Source organism: Hemiscyllium ocellatum, chromosome 34 (assembly GCF_020745735.1).
Source record: "Hemiscyllium ocellatum isolate sHemOce1 chromosome 34, sHemOce1.pat.X.cur, whole genome shotgun sequence".
Lineage (NCBI taxonomy): Eukaryota > Metazoa > Chordata > Chondrichthyes > Orectolobiformes > Hemiscylliidae > Hemiscyllium > Hemiscyllium ocellatum.
In genome coordinates this window covers 22,976,248-22,993,201 of record NC_083434.1, presented here as the reverse complement: position 1 = coordinate 22,993,201, position 16,954 = coordinate 22,976,248, and the positions used below count along the sequence as shown (strand labels likewise).

The window sequence follows — 16,954 nt, the reverse complement described above, 5'->3', positions numbered from 1 at the left end:
TTTCAAGATGTCACCACCTATTTCCCTACATTCTATATCTTCCATGTCCTTGTCTACAGTAAAGCCTGATGCAAAATACCCATTTAATATCTCCCCCATTTCCTGGAGTTCCACACAAAGATCACCTTGCTGATCTTTGAGGGGTCATATTCTCTCCCTAGTTACCCTTTTGTCCATAATGTATTTGTGAAAACTCTTTGGATTCTCCTTAACTCTATTTGCCAAAGCTATTTCATGTCCCCTTTTTGCCCTCTTAAGTGTACTCTATTGCCTTTATACTCTTGCAAGGATTCACTGGGTCTCTGCTGTGTATACCTTACATACACTTCCTTGCTTTTCTTAAACAAACCCTCAATTTCTTTAGCCATCCAGCATTCCCTATACCTACCAGCCTTTCCTTTCACCCTAACAGGAATATACTTTCTATGGATTCTTGTTATCTCATTTCTGAAGGCTTTCCATTTTCCAGCCGTCCCTTTACCTGCAAACATCTGCCCCCAATCAACTTTTGAAAGTTCTTGCCTAATACCATCAAAATTGGCCTTCCTCCAATTTAGAACTTCAAATTTTAGATCCGGTCTATCCTTTTCCATCATTACTTTAAAACTCAAAGAATTATGGTCGCTGGCCCCAAAGTCCTCCACTACTGACATCTCAGTCACCTGCCCTGCCTTATTTCCCAGAGTAGGTCAATTTTACACATTCTCTTGTAGATATATCCATATACTGATTCAGAAAATGTTCTTGTATACACTTAACAAATTCCTCTCCATCTAAACCCTTAACATGATGGCAGTCCCAGTCTATGTTTGGAAAGTTAAAATTCCCTACTATAACCATCCTATTATTCTTACAGATAACTGAGATCTCCTTACAAATTTGTTTTGCAATTTTTTCGCTGACTATTAGGGGGTCTACAATACAATCCCAAAAGGTGATAATCCTCTTATTATTTCTCAGTTCCACCCAAATAACTTACCTGGATGTATTTCCAGGAATATCCGAAGTACAGCTGCAATGCTATCCCTTACCAAAAATGCCACTCTCCCTCCTCTCTTGCCTCCCTTTCTATCCATCCTATAGCATTTGTATCCTGGAATATTAAGCTGCCAATCCTGTCCATTCCTGGGCAATGTTTCTGTTACTGCTATGATATCCCAATCCCATGTTCCTAACCATGCCCTGGGTTCATTTGCCTTCCCTGTTAGGCCCTTTGCATTGAAGTAAATGCAGTTTAATTTATCAGTCCCAGCTTGTTCTCTGCTTTGTTCCTGCCTGCCCTTACTGTTTGACTTGCTCCTTTTTCAAACTGTACCAGTCTCAGACTGATCTCTTTCCTCACTATTTCCTTGGGTCCCACCCCTCTATCTTACTAGTTCAAATCCTCCTGATCACCTCTAGCAAATCCCTCTGCCAGTATATTAGTCCCCTTCCAATTCAGGTGCAATCCATCCTTCTTGTACAGGTCATTTCTATCCCAGAAGAGATTCCAATGATCCAAAAATGGGAACCCTTCTTCCCTGCACCAGCTCCTCAGCCACGCATTCATCTACTCTATCCTCCTATTTCTATTCTCACTAGCTTGTAGCACCAGGAGTAATCCAGACACCACTATCCTCAAGGGCCTCCTTTTTAAATTCCTGCCTAACTTTCTATACTCTCCCTTCAGTATCTCATCCTTTTCCCTTCCTATATCATTGTTTCCAATGTGTACAATGACCTCCTGTTGGGTCCTCTCCCTTTTGAGGACATAATCTCTGAGAATTCCTGGATCATGGCACCAGGGAGGCAACACACCATTCTGATTTTTCACTGCTGGCCACAGAAACGTCTGTCTGTGCCTCTGACTAGACGGTCCCCGACACAATTGATCTCTTGGAACCCGATGTATCCCTTGTTATGTTAGAGCCTGACTTGATACCAGACACCTGGCTGTTCATGCCACATTCCCTTGAGAGTCCATCACCTTCTACATTTTCCAAAACAGCATATGTGTTTGAAATGGGGATAGCCCCAGGAGATGCCTGCACTACTGGCCTATCCCTCTTACCTTTCTGAAGTTAACCCATCTATGTGACTGTATCTGCGGCTTTTCTCCCTTCCTAAATCTGCCATCCATCATACCCCCTTGCTCTTGTAAATTCCTCATTGCCTCTAACTGTCTCTCCAACCAATCCATTCAATATGAAAGGATTTGCAACCAAAGACATTTATTGCAGATATAATCCTCAGTAACACATAAACTCTGTCTGAACCCTCACATCTGACAAGATGAGCATATCACTCTACTAAGGGCCATTTTTGCTCCTTCACAATCTACAGACACAGAAAATAGCACCGTCTTATTGCTCTAAAAAACACTGCTCCATGCTAACTTAATACTTATGGCTTATATTTTAAAAATGTAATTAAGGGACAGATCTCAATAAAACATAAAATCAGCCAAGAACCCATTCTATTCACGACTGTAAATTTACAGCAAGGCTCTACTTAAATCAATTCACTTATCTGTTTCTGTGCTGTGACCTCTCCCGAACAGGTTCCTCCAATAACAATTGTGATTTTTGCTGTTTGTTAAGTTTTCCTAGATGCATTCCGATATCCAGAGATACATGAATTCAAACAGCAAAGGCAGTAACTGTGCAGATTCACTGCTGTGTCAGTTTTCTTTATCTCACTCTCTCTCTCTCTCCTTTACTGACCATGTGCTGCCTATTGTCTGTCCTTCTCCCTTTTAAAAATCCCGTTGTTTGACATATTTTTCCAAAGTTCCAAAACAATGCAACAGCATTTCAAACAGTAATTGCTCCTCCTGGAATTTAGGAAATCACCTCCAACACCTGAAATTCCTCAACAAAGCAACAGCTCCTATAGTCACTAATTTTTCCTGTCCTCCATCTTGGAATACCCTAACAAATTGTTGGTCTCCAACAAATTAATTCTGCACAGCACTGATTCTCTTTCAATGGGATCCAAGGCTTTGCAGTTCAATATCTCATCTTGGCTACCACAGACTCTTTAGCACCAGGGAAGGATCCAGTGAAAACTACCCTTGCGTCTTTTATCATGCTAATTTTGATCAACTTTTGTCAAAAAAAAATGCAAGCTGCCTTTCAAGGACAACAAAATGATCTCACGTCAATTCTGTTAAAAACTGAAAAGCATACATACCTTAAGACAGAAAAACATGGACAAACAGAAGAAAGGATGAGAGAAAGAGAGAGAGAGAGAGAGAGAAGAAAGAGATAGAGATGGGTTCTTTTGATTCATTCACAGAATGTGGGCATCACTGGCTAGACTGGCAGTCATTGCCCATCACCAATTTCCCAAGGGGCAGTTAAGTGTAAACCTCATTGCTGTGGCTCTGGAATTATTTGTAGATCAGCTGAGGAAAGGACATCTGTGAACTGGGTGGGTTTTTCCCCCCAACAATTGACATCATGGTCATTATTAGATTTTTATTGAAATCAAATTCCATAATCTGCCAGGTGGTGGGATTCAAAGCAAGGTCTCAAAATATCAATTGGATCTCTGGGTTAATAATTTAGCATTAATGCCATTAGGCTATCACCTCTTCAACATCTCCCCACCCAGCACCACCATGCAGGGGAGGTGCAGGAACTGAGTTGGTTTACTATATAGGTAAAGGACTGGAAGTAGCACGCCACAATATTTACTTTCAGCCAACTGTTTGCGAGCACCAAATGACAACTTTGCTGCAGTCCTTCAGTTCTGGAAAGGCAGAGGATGCATTGCCTCCTACATTAACCTGATCAAGGTCAAGAGTCTGGAAAGGAGGGCCAGGGAGGCGAACCGTGTTTGACAACAGGGGAAAGCAGATATTAAGAAGGGAACAACAGATGTCAGTTGAAGCTCTCCTCTCGAGTACTTGGTGGCCTCTGGTGATGCCTTAAGGACGTGTTTATGCACAGATAGATTTTTCCATTTATCTTTTTTATCTTTTTCTTCAACAAAAGGCTTAATACCCATCATGGATTTGCGCCAGGGTAGTTATAGGTGTGGGTGTCTGGTATGGAATTGATTATAAGTCACCAGACATCCCCAGTATCACAAATGCCTGTCTCCAGCCAATTCAATTTAGTCCATGTGATTTTAGATCGAAGGTACAGGGTACTGCAAAGGATGTGGGTCTTGACATTATTTTGACAATAGTTAATGAAGACCTGTGCTCTACAGCTTGCTGCACCCCTATCCGACCTGTTGCAACACAGTGTCTGCCGCATATCCACTGATTTGCACTCTATTGCTATAGCCATTGGTGTACCAACAGCACGAATAGAGGGATCGAGAGACCTCACTCTAGGTGCCCATTTCTCTACAGGAGACAGGGTAGTGCCAGTAGGTACCCGGCCTGAGGAAGAACCACCCCCAGGCCATGGCGAAGTCTCCAGAGGAGTCCGCCATCTCCTGCCTGTGGAAAGTCAAGCCGAGGAGCCTCCACCAGCTTCTGGGAAGGACACACTGAACACATTTGGGCCCTCCAGCCACAGAAGGCCCCCAGGGTTAACCAACACAACTCCAAAGCCACAGGCTCCCCAGTAAGGCAGGGTCCCTTCATCTCAATGGCAAAACCGAGGACTGCACTGAGATGTGCAGAGGAAAAGAAGGAAGAAGACTTTGTGAGGACATGTGGGTTGTAAAAATAACAATTCACTGTCAATATGCTAACGCCTTTGTAAATTTACGCTGAGCTGTGTCAGTGAATGCCTGATCTGCTGCAACTACAATAGTGAAGGTACAGAGACTAGCCATCTTTAGGGTTACACATTTTACAATCCAAGGTTGAAGTGAACAGCTTTTGCACTTTATGCATAAATATCGGATACTGGAAGGTGATTGCTACGCTGCCAGTTGGGGTCAATCTTCCAGGTTGCAAACATTGGTGATGTATCGCAGCCATTACAGGGTGACATTCATAATGTGGTCATGTGTGTTGGGGCAAGCACTTGGATTGCACACAAGAGTTAATATCGAAGGTTCACATGGAATGTAGCACTTGCTGGTATTTTTCCATGTTAGTGGAAGGATATCTGTGTAATATTGAAGACCCTCATACCATACATAATTGAATTCCCTTCCCTCACAAATGAACCACTTACCCCATCCACTCTGTGTGTGGTGGCAGCTATTTTCAGCTCCATTGTAGCCTTGCTATATACAGAACAATAGAATGAAACAGCAGGTGCTCCTCACACAGTGGGTCTCAGGCTAGGCCTTTTGCTATTGGCAAACCTCCAAATTTAGACATTCCCTTATTGGTCACTCTCCCCATTGACTTCCTTTAGTCCCCACTTATCTGGTCTTTCTCAGTCTCCCCACTTCAATTCCCCAGCCCTAGGCAGACCAGGTAAACATGTCCAATCTAGGAATGCATTGGGCCTCCTCACCATGGAAGCCAGGGCGCTCCTGACTATGAATTATCCAGCCATTCCCACAACACCCCTTTCCCTTCAATGCTCTATCATCACCTTCCCTCCTTATATATGCAATTGCCCCTATGCAATTGTAATTCTTTCTGCATCCCAGCATACTGCCTCCAAACTCCACAATTAAGATCCACAGTTCCCCTCCGGCAACATTGTCCTGGATAACCAACCCCCTTGACGGTTAGTGATTGGACCCCAAGACTGACCACAGTCCAACCCTTTGAATAACTTCAATGTTCACAGGGCTGTCCATCAACAAAGACACAAAGTGAGAGAATGCTAAGAGAGTGAGCAAGGAACCCTGACACGAGCCCTGGGCGAATTTATGGAGTTGTGTGCTCGTCCTTCCATGCACAGTTTTCTCAAAAGCAACACTGCATTGCCAATGCAATCTAAAATGCAGCATTCAAGGAGCAGGTACGTACTGTAAGTGGGTCAGAAATGTGCCATGATGGTGTGGTAAGGCTTGAATCTATCATCCATGGACATTGGATGCATCCTGCGACTGTCCAGGGTATATGCTCTAAATATGCTCTGGGCTTCCAAGATGGACGTCCAGAACAGCAAGTGACAGGTAACAGCTCTGTGTTTCATATGGGGAATTCTTGGTGTCTTGTTTCTGTCCATTGGGTGAATGGATGAGAAAATGCATAGTCATCAGACAAGACTGGGTCACAATGAAGCTGTTAATGAGCAGCAAACCATCCAAACAGGCCTCACCCCACTCACCCAATCTTGACTTACCTTTTGACACTTAGTTGGAAAATGGGACCTCTTCATTCAAAGTCGAGCTGATCTTTGTTCAACATCAATTTTTTCAAATTTGTCACCATAGTCCATGTCATTCAGAGGCTGACAAAATTCCATCTATAATGTATCATCACACTAATTCGAACATGGGGCTGTGCACTATGTTTGTCTATTATCTAGGCTACTGTGATTCTGAAAATTCACCCAAGTGTATCCATAGGGAAAATAGAAACATCTTAAATATTAGAAAATTACAAAATGCTTCATAAATCTTTGCGTTATTTTCATCTCAAAATAAATTTAGTTCCGAAACTCATTGAAACATTATTGAAGCACAGTTGAGAAAAAAGAAAAACATCGTGCGTTCACAATGATATTATATTCATCAAATCTAGCTCATTAACAACCTGTATGCCTCGGAATCCTGGATCTCCTTGAAGACCTGGTACACCATCTCTTCCTTTAGTTCCCTAGATGCAAGAATAAGCATTATTTCATGATTTCATGACCAATTACCATCTTAACAAAGAGAATAAGAGAAATTGGTGCATAATCAATAACTCTATATGCCATTGCTGATTTGCTAATGTACATTGTTTCCTCTCAATCATCACACTGCTCACCAGCAATTAGCCTTATTGTTCTTATTTTGTTTCTCATGTAAAAACCTAATTTGTTGATTTATTAATATCATTTCATAACTGCCCCAAACTATGATTTTCTGTATTGGTTTCAAAAAACCAAGGTTCTGCAATTCTGGCCAAAATCAGCTCGCATGTATCACAATTGCAATTGGGACACTGCGGGACCTTTACTTCCTTACCAATTACCCGTTTCACGCTCATTGAACATCACTTCTTCTTCCTGAACATCATGAAAGATGGAATGGATGCTGAAGGGACTAATGGTGTAGGGGTAATGTTATTGGACTAGACAGCCAGCTATCTATGAATGCTCTTGAGATACAAGTTCAAATCTCATCAGAAGAGCTTTTAATTAATGTTCAATTAATTACAAAATCTAACATAATGCTCCTTTTAGAGAATGAAATCTTCTGTCCATGTATCATCTCATCCTACATGTGACTCTAAACCTACCGTTGGTTGACTTTTAACTTCCCTCTAAGATGACAGACAAACCAGTCAGTGGTTGACCACTACAGAAAATTTAATTAAGGATAAAACCGAATGGATCCCTTGGCATTGATGTCGACTCCAAAAGGTACATATTGCCCTGTCAACTCTACAAATTCCTGCCCACTAAACCCTAAAAGAGCTGTTCCAGAGACTAATAGAGCAAAATCCTAGACAGTCATTGACCAAAATATACATTATAACTTGACACCTCTGATATTTATCCCTGGTATAACCTCTACCAGCAACAGGAGAGATCTATCAGAGATGGAAGCACACTGGTATAATCAGGAGGAAGTGGTCCTGTGAGTTCTCAGTTTTTACTCTGAACTCTGACTCTAATAACTCAATCAGGTAACTTTTGATTGAGCTAAATGTGGAAATCTCCTGCTGATTGCACCCTCTCTCAACTAATGATTAAGTACTCCTTCATGTTGAACAGCATTTGGAGGAAGCACTGAGGGTAGCAAGGAAAGTGTGATATTGAACCTCACCTTGTCTATCAATATTGTTGAATGGGTTTATGTGGCACAAAAGTTTTCCACAAGAATAAAATGTTTATGCAGTTTGCTCATTCTGAGATGCCAGCCTAAAATTATTTCTTTCACTTCTGCTGTCTACACTGCCATCTATTGCATGCAATTAGATGCTATATAAAAAACTTTGAAAGTACCATGATTAGGACAAAGTAAATCTTACCTGTGTACCAATCTGTCCCCTGGCACCAACAGGACCCTATTAAAGTGAAAAATTAATTTGAAGTTCTCTACAATCAGTTATTCCAAAAATAATGTTATGATGTAATATTTCTTATCAAACGATATTTTTGAAAAAAGATTTTCCACTTTGTCTAAAATATAGGTAAGAGGTAAAAACAAATATAATTTATCAGGATATTAAGCTTCCCTTCCACCTCACGAGTCCCCCAAGCATTTATCTTGGCCTCATAATCTTCCACATCTTCACAGTTATTCCTCGGTGAATATAATTGTGCTCATAGGACCTTCCTTCACATGTGCATTTGAGGCACTTCCACTTCTCCTGACCCTCACCATACTCGTTCACATTTTATTGACCCCTTCATGAACTCAGCTTGTTGTACAAGCATCCAGTCAGTGATGAGTCACAATTTCTACATCCTAAAGACTGGAAATGCTGAAACCATCACAAGTGGCACTTCCTTTTCCCGCCATCTAAACTATCTCTCTCCCTTACTACTGTCTTAAGCTGACTTAAAGAGTTGGATTTTCATGGTTCCAACTGGGATCAAACTTAAGCAGACTGGAAAGAAAAAAGGCCCTGCCTTTGCTTCTGCCATTGGCAATTTCCATCAGAAATGGAGAGAACAGGACCTGAAAGAGCTCTGCTCCTAATAAGGGAGTTGCTGAAAGGAATATAACCTTATTGACAGCATCTATCTAATAAATTTGTTTTAATCTTCAGGGAGGTACCTGGACTTATGCAGCTGTTGGTTTCTACACTAGCTGAATTTGATGTATCTCCTATGGATTAGATGCAAGATGTGTTCAAAAGGTAGGCTTACTGATTTTGCCTCCTTTGTAGTCCATTCACAAATGGAATAGCATGAGTTGTATCTGTATTTATTTGGTAGAATATACAGTGTGAAATTGGAAGATGTAGCTACCTATCACAATACTTTAATCTGGTTGTTGCTTCTGTCCACCGGTAAACTGTCAAATTAGATTCCCTACAGTGTGCATAAAGGCCATTTGGCCCATCAAGTCCACACCAACCCTCCAGACAGTAACCCACTCAGATCCATTTCCCCCTGACTAATGCACGTAACATGATTGGCCATGCTAAATTGCCTATCACCTAACCTGCACATCTTTGGACTGTGGGAGGAAACCGGAGCACCTGGAGGAAACCCACGCAGACACGGGGAGAACGTGCAAACTCCACACAGACAGTCGTCCAAGGCTGGAATTAAACCTGAGTCACTGGCACTGTGAGACAGCAGTACTAACCACTGAGCCACCATACCACCCTACTAAAGCTAAATATTGTAAATGAGAAAAAGTCTTCAGATTAATTTTAAAACTCATGATATGAATAAAATGATAGCTGATGCGTATGTTTTGCAATATCGAAAGAGCAATTTAGTATACTAACAGTGTCTTATTTAAACTTTTCCCTTTACCTTACATATTTAGTCTAGACAACTGTGATGGCAGTTCTGAAGTCTGTTTGTTTTTGTGAGGAGTTTAATGGGCTCTTAGCTATAATCAAACTACCTAATCATCTTATCATTGCTATAATCCAGTGTGTAAGTGACTTGGTGAACCTGTCTGTTTAATTGTAAAGATTTAAGAATTATTCAACACACTCCTAGCTATAAGAATAGGGCTTGTGAATTCAGAGCATAAATTAGATAATGAGTGAAGGGTGAGAGGCAGAATGTTAGACAGTGAAGAGATGTCATGAGGGTGAGTTTATAGTGCTCCTGCACTTCAAATGTACAAAGATATGCTAATGCTTGCATTGGAAGAACTGGACTCAAATTGTTAAGAGACCGAAAATGAACCATGTAACTGGCCTGCTCTGGTGTAGGCTAGGTCACAGTTTCGGAGCAGTCAAACTTGCTCCAGACTATGTAGAGCTTGGACCCTTGAAAAATACTACCTCCTGGTATGAGGCAAGAACAGGAGACAGCATTAGCCCTGTCTCCCAGTACCAACTTCCAGTAAGAAAATCCAATCCAAACTGTTTGAAGTCTCAATATCCTGTTCAACCCTGAGTTGAACTTTGCATCTCAAGTTACTTCCATTACACGTATATATTTACTTCCATCTCCATTAGAGTCTGAGTTTTTGAGCTATTTAAGTTTTTTACATTTCAATTTATCAGCAAGGTTAGATATTAAAGGGTATATCTTGTAAATTTCTAATTTACTTCAAACAGTAAATTAATCTATGGTCACATTCCATTTTTAAATTAAGTTGGTAAGTAGAGGAATATACATCTTTAATGGCCAACTTGAGAATTTGTTCTTAATCTGAAATGTTATCTAGATAGTTAACTTGATTTGAATGCAGCCACCTTTTCTGTTTCTGTTTAGAGTTTATTGATTAAATGTGAAATAAGGGATTTGATTTGAAAAATAGTAGTTTAGATAAGTAACTATGATAGAACAGTAGCAAATCTGATTAAGTAAAGGAGACTTCCTTACATGATTTCCGACACCACCACGTTTACCTGGATTACCACTTCTGCCTGGATCACCCTGTAACACAATGCTCACTATTATTCCATTTATGATTATCACAAAGAAAAATGTCCAATATGAATCATAAATATAAATTACTAAATATAAATCACCAAACAGATATGTTAGAGAAATAAAGCTCAGGTACCACTTGGCCGGGGTTTCCTCTTTCACCCTTTTGACCTTCAACATTATTGCTTGTTCCAGGTTCGCCCTAAGAAACACAAAGGAAAAGAACAAAACTTTGCTTAAAATCAAACAGTAAAACAGCTTGATCAAACGCGGTGCCTAAATGATTCAACAAATAGCATTAGTTCTTGCTAAGATCAACTCTGTATGCACAATGAGGAACATATTTCCATAGGAAATAGTGGGTCTCAAGAAACCTTTCAAACCAGTGTTTTGCACTTTGGGACACTACAGTATGTTAATGTACTGGTGTAGCGACTGCAAGTTGTGCAATGCACTGGTAATCAGATATCAGTTTTTGATCCCCACAGCCCAATGCATTGACACCAAACTTCATTGCTTTTTTAACTGAGTCCTGTCTTGAGTTGTGGAGAGTGAGCATCATCTATTCTGTTATCTTTTCTATTGATGTTGCCATTCCCTTTCAGAATTCACCAGAAATGCTTACGACTCTCTGCAAAAGGCAACAAAGGAATCTCTCTAACCTATTCCATTCTAATTCTCCAATGGTACTGTACAGATCATAAATGAAAGGTTCATCCTTTAGCTGGGCACAGTCTTTTAATACTGAATTGGAACTGTAATGTCTACAACCCCGATGCCACCATGTGGGTTTCCACCTTTCAAGCAGCATAAAGGGATAATGGGTGTTCCAGGAGGAAGTTAGTGGTATTTGTTTTTGGCTGGAAAACCCACCAGCAGAGAAAAAATCTGGCCTATCATCTTATTAGATTAGATTAGATTACTTACAGTGTGGAAACAGGCCCTTCGGCTCAACAAGTCCAGACCGACCCACTGAAGCGCAACCCACCCATACCCCTACATTTACCCCTTACCTAACACTACAGGCAATTTGGCATGGCCAATTCACCTGACCCGCACATCTGTGAACTGTGGGAGGAAACCAGAGCACCCGGAGGAAACCCACGCAGACACGGGGAGAACGTGCACACTCCACACAGTCAGTCGCCTGAGTCGGGTGAATTGAACCCGGGTCTCAGGCGCTGTGAGGCAGCAGTGCTAGCTACTACGCCACCGTGCCGCCCACAATTCAGGATATTGTAATTATAAATCCATTTTAAATTTTGCAAAGTAACCAGTCACTTTGGGATCAGTCGTGCCACTCACCACTCTGATTTAGAATGGTGTGAATCTTAGCTAGGTAGCATAGACTGTGATATCAACAATATATTAACAACAATAGAGCTGTGGATGCCGGAGATCTGATTGTCAGTTCTGATGAAGTGCTACGGGACTCAAAATGTTAACTGTTTTTCTCTCCACTGATGCTGCCCTACCTGCTGAATTCCCCCAGCACTTTCTGTTTCTGTTACTAATGCTGTGCTGTCAGATAGGGCCTTATCTTGATAGATCTTAAAGGTTGCCTGTCAGTACTTGAAGCAAAACAGTCTTCATTCCAACAAAACACAATGCAAATTAACTAGTCATTAGGACCTTGCTGTGTGCAACATTTCCAAAATGTTTGTCTCATTAAGAACAATCGGAACAACTTGTTATATGTAAAATATTCTGAGGTGTTTCTATGAATTATAGTAATTATTTCCTAACTAGTAGTGAGAAAATCTATTAGCTCTTCTGTCAATCTTAATTGAAGTAATGTGTCTGCCTAATGTAATTATAGGAAAGCTAAGTTACTGCAATGATAGAGAAATACAGTTCTTAGAGTATGTGACAGTGAGTTTTCATGGTCTAGATTGTAGTCAGAATTCTTCTGGGAAAGAAAACTTCAAAAATATATTTAGGGGACCTCTTTGCATCTGATTCCATTTTAAAATAAATCACCTCACATCATAATAACTATAGTTGTTGCCTCTGATTAACAATCAGCTACGAGCCATGATAGCAAATAATGAGTTTGTCAATCACTAAACAAGAAAATTGTGGAGCAGACAAGGGTTACTCATAGGGAGCAGGGATTTAAAAACACAGAAATAATTTATTCTTTAAATCATCAAGCTAAGTTTGACTTCAGTAAGGATCAAGATTGAACAAGATTAAACAGTGTTTAGAATTGCTACAGCTACAGATAGAAGAAACTGGATTTGATTAGTACATTATTAATCAGGAATTATATGATTTATATTCCATTTCAATGTCCAAGAATCGAACAATAGTGGATTTTAAAAAAATTCTTGCAATCTGCAGAAACATAAGATTTCCAAACTAAATTTGATCAAAAGAAATATAAAACAAAATCAATAGCTAGTTTGATAACAATCTTGCAGTATTGCTCTCTTCTATTCTGTAAGGTAAAATGATCTGTGATCAAGTTGCAACAAGCCAATATTAGACTGTAAGTTAATGCTTGCTAAAGACAGAACAGGGAAAGCTATTCAAGGACTGGAAAATGTCATTAAACAGTAAAGGTCAGATAGGATGTCCTCTTAACAATTCAAGTTGACCACCTTATATTAGGCTATTGTTGTAAGTATAACTCCCAATTTTATTGCTGATCTTCAATTCCATTATTTTATTGAACTCTGAAGTTGGATACTGCATTTATAAGGTCCCAATGTACGATTACAGTTCCAATGCCACCGAGAAAGAGGAGCCCAGGTCAATCTGACTCAGCAGTTTCAGTGAAGGTCAGAGTAAAGCCAGGTGGGTAAGTGCAAGGACATGGAGTTGCATTCATTAACCCTACAGAAGGAGGATTATGGAGGTTAGTGTTGCAAAATGAGAGATTGGTTAAGTGAAAAGGAAAACAAAAATTTTTGGATGGAGTATAATATGGGAAAAAGTGAACTTTACTACTTTGGTAAAAATAGGTAAGCAACATGTTATTTCAACAGAGAAATCATAGAATCACAGAATCATAGAATCTCTATACTGTGGAAACAAACCCTTTGGCCCCAGAATTCTACGGTGTGGGGAGACCTTTTTAACCCTGGATGCGAATTGCCAAAAGCTGGTATGCTAGTACAACAAGGGATTAGGAAGACCATTGGAATCATGTAATTTATTACAAGAGATAGAGAATCTAAGAGTAGTGAAGCTTTGCTGCAGTTGTTCAGAAGGTTGGGAATACCACATCTGGTATATCGTATAGTTTCCACTTCCTTATTTGAAAAGGAATATAATTATAATAAAAGCAATTTAGAGAAGATTCATGAAACTGATTCCTGGGATATGGGAGTTATCTTATGTAGGGATGTTGAGAGATGATCTTACTGAAATATGTATGAGACTGAGGAGGCTTGACTGGGCGAATGCTGAAAGGTTGTTTTTGCTTATTGGAGAGACTGGAACTAGAGACCATTGTTTAAAAATATTTTATTTTCCTTTTAAGGTGGCGATGAGGAGCATTTTTATTTTTCAGAGGATCATTAATCTGTGGAATTCTCTTTTCCAGAGAAGAGTCAAGGCCTGGTCAAGGAATAAATTGAAGGTTAACTTAGGTTCATTCTTGGAAAAAGTAAGGACTGCAGATGCTGGCAATCAGAGTCAAGAGTGTGGTGCTAGAAAAGTACAGCAGGTCAGGCAGCATCTGAAGAGCAGGAGCATCGACATCTCAGGCATAAGTCCTTCATCAGGAATGCCTGAAGCATTGATTCTCCTGCTCTTCGGATGCTGCCTGACTGGCTGTGCTTTTCCAGCACCACACTCATAAAGGTTCATCTGGTTCACTAATGTCCTTTAGAGAAGGAAATCTGACTTTTTTTTTGGTTTGGTGCAATATAGCTCCACACTTGCAGTCATTTCTTAACTCCCCTCTGACCAATTAGGGATGGGCAATAAATGCTGACCTTGTTAGTGAATGCCATCCTCTCGTGAACAAATAAGAAAAGATTAAATCAGTTATGATCTTATTAAATGACAGAGTGGGTTCAAGGGCCAAATAGCATGTTCCTGCTCCTGATTCTTATCACTGTGTGTTAATATAATCTGGCTTCCAATGGGTTGAGGGTAGCTCCAAAGGTGTTCTCCCATTCCTGATTGTAGTGGCTAATGCTCTTGAGCTTCCCACAGGGTATGGCCACCCCTCACCACTGAAATCCCGTTGGCTATGGGATAAAGTTGTCAATCAAAAGAGCCTCAATAAGTTCAATAGTGGGCTAGCTTCTGACTCTTTTCCTGCCTCCACACCCTCACAAGATACTTCTCCTCTCCCGCCAGCCTTGACAACCACAAGTTGGGGAGCACAAAATCCAGCTCCATTTCTCACAAAGCGGAATTTTACTCATGTGGCTGTTTACAGTAACCCAGTTTGAACAAATCTTAAATATAAAGACAAATTTTCAGGCATTTCAGAAATGCAGCTGACTGTAAAAAATACATGATACACCTTAATATTTGCAAAACCTCCAGTTTAATATCAAAGCTTCCATTATTCAACGGAATTAATCCTAAGCAGTTGCATTGCACAGACAACATTCTCAAGCAGGTTTGAACAGGACTGCAGGACTGTTCTGCACAGTCTGTGATGATCTATGTTTATGCTATCACTTTTCTAAAGATTACTTACAGGGTCTCCACGCGAACTGCTTTCTCCACGCTCACCTGGTATACCTTTCTGGCCTTTTCTACCCTAGAAATGAAGACAAGCTATATTAGTTTTTTGTAAATAATTTAAACTCGTCAGCTGAATTTAAATGATTCCATTGGTTAAGAGTGGTTTCACTGCCCAAGAGTGCATTGCACTCCAGACAAATGAACACTATAATTCACTCAAGGGGTTCTGCAGGGTATCCAAAGCACTGTCTGGCAAAGTGATATATTGATCCAGGTAATGTCCATATCTTGCAATTTTGATCTTAGCTGAAAAACATCAAAGAAAATTATAGTCCTTCCATGCAATCAGAAAGCTAATCTATGCATGGTAGCTTCCCCACTACTCCATTCACAAACATCTGAGTTTTGCTCATGATGCCTACTAAAAGACCACAGCACTTATTGCAAATGCAGATAATGGTGACCACTTGAGTTCAAAGTTTTCTGGTTTTTATGATACAAGTCTTAGCTCAAATTGTGTAGTAATGTAATGAACATGGTCCGTGGTTCAGAAGAGCTCACCAATGATTAGACTGTATAAAGGCCTGCCTTTTTCATATTTAATTTTATTTAATTGCTGGAGTAGACCACACAATGAAAATTGGATAAGAACGTTATCACTCCACTGACAAAGTTGTCCAGCTTTTTTGTCCTTTCAAAACCACAGAAGCTCAGGAAGGCAACATTGTGCAAGTTTGTTTTACAACAAACCTAAACAATTATATAATGTTGAAATGGAAGTGTCAAATCTGCATCCATCATTTTAATTGGCAAGTTATTGTGCAGAACATACTGTAGCATTGGCCCATGGAGTTGCCTTAAGACATCCCTGAATCTTTCAGTCAGGTCTGCCTTGGAAGAATCTGAGAGACAGACAGTAAAATGATGCGGTGGTTGGGTGAAGGGGGGGGAGGGGGAGGAGGGTAGCAGGGGAAAAGTTGATACTTGGATTAGAGAGACCATGTTCTTGAGGATTCAAACAAGACTGGAAGATTTGTTTAACTTTGGCTAGAGGGAGTGATTCCCAGGATCACCCTCACCTTGAAATTCAGCTTGGGATTAGAAAATACCGAGCTGGGGAAAGTAAAAAGGAAGGAAGCTATCAGCAGCTGAGATCAGCTTTGGACTGGTTCCTAGATTGTTCCAAATAAGGGACAAGATATAACCACGGAAGGGCCACTTAAGTTATTTTATAAATTAAATTTGGAGGTTGTTTTCCCTAACTTAGAGTTTAAATTGCTAATTGAAATAATGTTTAGACAGCATTACATTTAATTTATTTGTTACAAATCAGAGTTTAAGCCTGAAATCTTTTGTAATCCTTTCAGTCAGTCACTGTAAATATAGAGATAATAAAATTCCCATATTCTTATAATGTATAAATAAGAAAGAGAGTCTTGTGCCGACTGCTGTTTTATAATTACCTTTAATATTACATAGAAAAGTTAGCACAGAAACAGGTTACTTATGATAGCTAGTCCAAAACAATACAAACCAGTGTAACTGCAGGTTTTGGAAATCAGAAACAAAGACAGAAATTACTGGAAAAACTCAGCAGGTCAAGCACCAAATATGAAGAGAAAACAGAGTTAATGTTTTGGGTCCAGTGACCTTCTTCAGAACTGAATGTAACTAGTAAAATTTATGATAAAGAGTGAGTGAGGCGAGGGCTTAGAAGTAAACAAAAGGTAGTGATG

At 40.0% G+C, this 16,954-nt stretch overlaps 1 protein-coding gene across 2 annotated transcripts in view; it reads right to left on the bottom strand.

Moving 5' to 3' along the window:
• Nucleotides 1-16,954, bottom strand: part of col6a4a (collagen, type VI, alpha 4a) — a 147,942-nt gene that overhangs the window by 58,159 nt on the left and 72,829 nt on the right. For both annotated transcript variants that reach the window (XM_060850256.1, XM_060850255.1), the window contains exons 19-23: nucleotides 15,232-15,294; nucleotides 10,705-10,770; nucleotides 10,521-10,574; nucleotides 8,030-8,065; nucleotides 6,605-6,667 (exon numbers count right to left, since the gene is read on the bottom strand). In XM_060850256.1, the coding sequence (XP_060706239.1) occupies nucleotides 6,605-6,667; nucleotides 8,030-8,065; nucleotides 10,521-10,574; nucleotides 10,705-10,770; nucleotides 15,232-15,294 (282 nt within the window). The remainder of the gene's footprint in view (nucleotides 1-6,604; nucleotides 6,668-8,029; nucleotides 8,066-10,520; nucleotides 10,575-10,704; nucleotides 10,771-15,231; nucleotides 15,295-16,954) is intronic.